The 4,149-nt window shown below is 39.4% G+C and overlaps 1 protein-coding gene across 1 annotated transcript; it reads right to left on the bottom strand.

The window, feature by feature from the left end:
* Positions 1-336: 336 nt before the first annotated feature.
* Gm20772 (predicted gene, 20772) lies at positions 337-1,131 on the bottom strand. Its single transcript, XM_011251051.2, has one exon. The coding sequence runs from the start codon at positions 1,033-1,035 to the stop codon at positions 337-339; it is 699 nt and encodes a 232-aa protein (XP_011249353.1). The 5' UTR covers positions 1,036-1,131.
* Between the last annotated feature and the right edge of the window lie 3,018 nt (positions 1,132-4,149).

Genomic DNA, 4,149 nt, shown 5'->3' with positions numbered 1-4,149 from the left:
CTGCCATCCCTGCTCCTCAAAGTTCCATCTCCAATTCCTTATTCTGAATGCAGACCAGAGAAGCTGTTCATTTTAGCATGTATGATTTTAAGTGTATGTACTGTTCACCGCCTGAAATGAAACTTTCATCTTCATTGGAAGTTCTTTCCACTGTAGGCCATCTCGTCCAGCAAATTGTTCACTCACAGCATGTCATGTCACACATTTACATTTTTAGAACAAAACACATTTTATTGGCAAAGATACTGGGATTATCAAAGACCCTTATGTAGCCAACACAGGAAAAAAAAAAACTTTTTTTTTTCTTCCAGTTCTATATGTTTACGTTTCTGTACTTTATGATTTTTCAACTTCAAGAATCTTTGGCACCATAGTATAGACATAGATATGGATGTCACCATGAAACTTGATAAAGTACACGGAAGGATTGGCTAGAACTTGGTAAACAACCTTTCCGAACTTTTTGGAACCATCTTTTCTGGTGTACTCCACCCAGTTACCAATCAACACATCACTGTCATCTCCTGATCTCTCCTCAGCCGGAGGAGTGTCTGGAATCATGTGGAGGTTACCTTCCTTGTAGTCATCCAGTAGCTGATAAGCATAGAGAGCTGGATCCTTCTTGTAGGTAATGTAAAACAAATCCTTCATGATTGGCACCTGGGCTAGCACCACCCCCCTCCAGTTGACCTCAGAGCCATCTTTCCCCTCAAATTTGTGTTGTACTGCTCTGCCAACCAGGGCTCTGGCGAGGTGGGCATCCCTCACCTGAGGAAATACTACTATGGGAGGCAAAACCTTAAGGTTTAAAATCCTGTCATCACTGTAGAGCTCCAATCCGTAGATGCTGTCAATTCCATCATACTTCACCAAGTAAAGAGAAGGGTTTGTTGGCAGTTGATCTAGAACTATGGCCTTCCATTGGGTGACAGGCTCATTACCTTCCTTCCAACTGTGAGAAATTCTGCAGCCGACAATATTCCTCAGGGTGTTGGAAGAAGACTTCCTCCTCCTCTTCTTCATGAGGGATGACATGCTAAGCCTCTTCAAAGGTATTTTCTTCTACATGGCTGTAGCCTTGCTGTGGTATGCCACACCAAACCCAGGCAGATGTCTTGTGGCTATCATTCTGTGTTCAAATATACTTGCCCATTGCCTTGGATTGAAGATATTGCCTGTTTAAACCAGACACAATGCTGTTGCTACTGTCATATATATGAGTTACTGAAAGGCAATGGGTGTAGGGTGGGAGAGAATGCAGGACCAAGGCTCTTCTCTAATGGAATTTTTGAGCAGGTCAAGAAGGTTATGCTAAACATGTTTGGGCTTCTAAACTTAATTTGATCAAAATAAGAAGCTCATAATCCAGCTATGGTGGCACACACATTTAATCCCAGCTTTCAGAAGGCAGGGTCAGGCAGATTTCTGACTTAGAGACCAGCCTGGTCTACAAAGTGAGTTCCAGGGCAGCCAGTGATAGACAAAGAAAAAATGTCTCCAAATCAGCTACAACATTAACAACTAAAACAAAAAACCAACAAAAACAAAACAAAACATACAAACAAAAAACAAAAAAGAAAAACAAACAAAACAAAACAAAACAAACAATCAAATCAGAAGTTAATAGGAGATGGTAGTAACCCAAGTCTTTAATCCTAGTACTCAAGAGGCAGAGGGAGGCAAACCTTAGTGAGATAAAGGCTAGTCTATTCTACAAAGTGATTTTCCTAACAGCCAAAGCTACACACAAACACACTCAAAGTAAAATTAAACACCCATCCAAAGAAAAAACAAACAAAACAACAACAACAACAACAAACAAATAAATAAAGGAAACAAGGAAATTATCAAAGGGAAATTAACAAGTAATTCTTGAGAGCTCAGAATAATATACTCAGATGAATATGTCTTCAGCCCTGAGCTAATTTGCCTCTGCTGAGGAACATCTCCTTGCATGTCTATGTCAATGTGGAAGTTGGTATGCCTTTTACCCAAAATGATCAAGGAGAGAACAGAATAAAGAAAATGAGCCAGAGTTGTCACCTACCCTCTCTTGTACCTGCAAGCTGTGAAATAGGTGGCAATATTCACAAATATCCCAGGGACACAGCACACCACTGGCCTTCTGTATTGTGTTACCTGACCCAGCCTCAGGATTATTTGGTGATTATTTGCCACTGCAACTCCGGCCTCAACAAGTCCAGGCAATATCAGCCATTTAGAAGTTACATCTTCTAAAATACATAAGGACAATGAAGAGCTTTGGCATTTTAATGGAATTTTGAAGGAGATATCGTTAGCAAGGATAATAAATTCAGGAGATCAACTAAACTGGATCAACCATGCCCCTGGCCCCAAACATGGGAGAATTTAGACTGTACAGTTACTCAGTGTGGGAGGGAAAACTTTCAGCTTTCTATAGCTATGATGGTCCCAGTTACTTCATAAATGTACTTACCCAAAGAAAATGTCTTAGTCGTCAAGATTCTGTCTTTTGATACAGACCAGGCCACAAAAGCTTGAGGAACAAGTTGGAGTTCAGGAGCTGGCTTGCCTTTCACAGACCACTGGGAAAATAGTGGACACACCTTCTAGGCATTCTAGTGTCTCTAAGTGGAATAGATGTGCAATCTATGGCCAGTGCTCTGTGACATCACCTAGTTCAGCTTGCATCATAGAACCCCACTCATGCTGGTTCCTTCCCTAATTACACTCAGAAACATTAACCATCTAGGCTTTACCTTTTCATATGGCCTCCTAGAAATCCAAAATGAAATCCCTACAGAAATGCCCTGATGACCTGAGTCACATTCTGCCCAAGTAAATCACTCTTGTATTGTTTATATTTTTTGGTGGTTGGGTTTCTGTTTGTTTGTTGATTGCTTTGTTTTGCTTTTGTTTTTGTTTTCCTCCTGTGAAAGCCTTCAGTTTCTGATTCACCAACATCCTTGGTGGTTATTTTCCCTGTTCCAAACTTTCCCTGGTTATCTTTAAACTGTTCTTAGTGTCAGAAATGGTGCCAGACTCTTTGAGGCAGCACACTGGATAGCACATCAAAATTCTGTTTATGAAAACCCAAAGTTAGAGCAATTACTATTTTATTCAAACAAAGCAGGAATTTTACAGTGTTAAGTACCTTGTATTGAAGTCAGTTGCAACCTTGAATCATGGATTGTTTGTAAAATGAGAAGACAATCTAGCTCTTGGTCCTGCCTTCAAAGTTGTGATAAAGTTAAACAAACCCAATATCAACCAGTCATGTTTTAAAGTCCTTTAAAATTATTCAGTATTTCTGGTTACAAGTAATTTCATAGATTAAATGCAGTAAAACAGGGTGAAATAGATTTGATAATTTTACTTTTGAAATATGGGTAGACAAAATATTGAACGCTGGTAAGTATGGAATTTACTTACAAATTAGCGGGCACTTTAATTTTTCATGCCATATAGATCTTTAGTTCTTCCAGAAACATCAATTTCTGACCCTTCCATGGTCCAAACCACACTTTGTATATCCTTTTCATAGATGATGACACTACCCATAGTGGGCTAGTCCCTTCAACAACAGCCATCCAAGAAAGATCCTTCCTTACTGGTGTGGCAACTGGCCAATGTGATGGAGGCAGTTCTTTATCTGCGGTTCTATATTCCCAGGTTGAGTTAACTAAAAAAAAAAAAAAAAAAAAAAAAAAAAAAAAAAAAGAAGCAAGAAGGACCATTACACATCCATATCATAAATGTTGATTGCCTTACTGTGTGTAATTAACACACAATGTATTAATACTAGATGCCAACCACTTGATGAATGGCTTAAAACATGAGAGAGACTGAGAGAGAGAGTGACAGAGAGAGAGAGAGGGAAATAGAGAGAGAGAGAGAAAGAGAGAGAGAGAGAGAGGAGAGAGAACGGATGATAATGAGCTAAAGAATGAGAGAGAGAGAGTGACAGAGAGAGAGAAAGAGAGAGAGAGAGGGAGAGAGAGAGAGAGAGAATGAGAGAGAGTTTTTGATATTTCAATGGTTGTTTGATATTTCGAGCCCAGTGCCAAATCACTTTTAATGAAAACACAAATCCTAATTCTTTCTAAACGTCCCACCACCTGGAAAACTAACTTCTTTGAATATTTGATCTTCTGTGAGCCACAATTA

Source organism: Mus musculus, chromosome Y (genome assembly GCF_000001635.26).
Source record: "Mus musculus strain C57BL/6J chromosome Y, GRCm38.p6 C57BL/6J".
Taxonomy (NCBI): domain Eukaryota; kingdom Metazoa; phylum Chordata; class Mammalia; order Rodentia; family Muridae; genus Mus; species Mus musculus.
The sequence above is the reverse complement of the archived record's forward strand: the minus strand, read 5'-3'. Positions and strand labels throughout refer to the sequence as shown.

Bases quoted from the DNA above. Each gene is read 5' to 3' on its own strand.
- Gm20772 (XM_011251051.2), bottom strand. From the start codon at position 1,035: ATGTCATCCCTCATGAAGAAGAGGAGGAGGAAGTCTTCTTCCAACACC.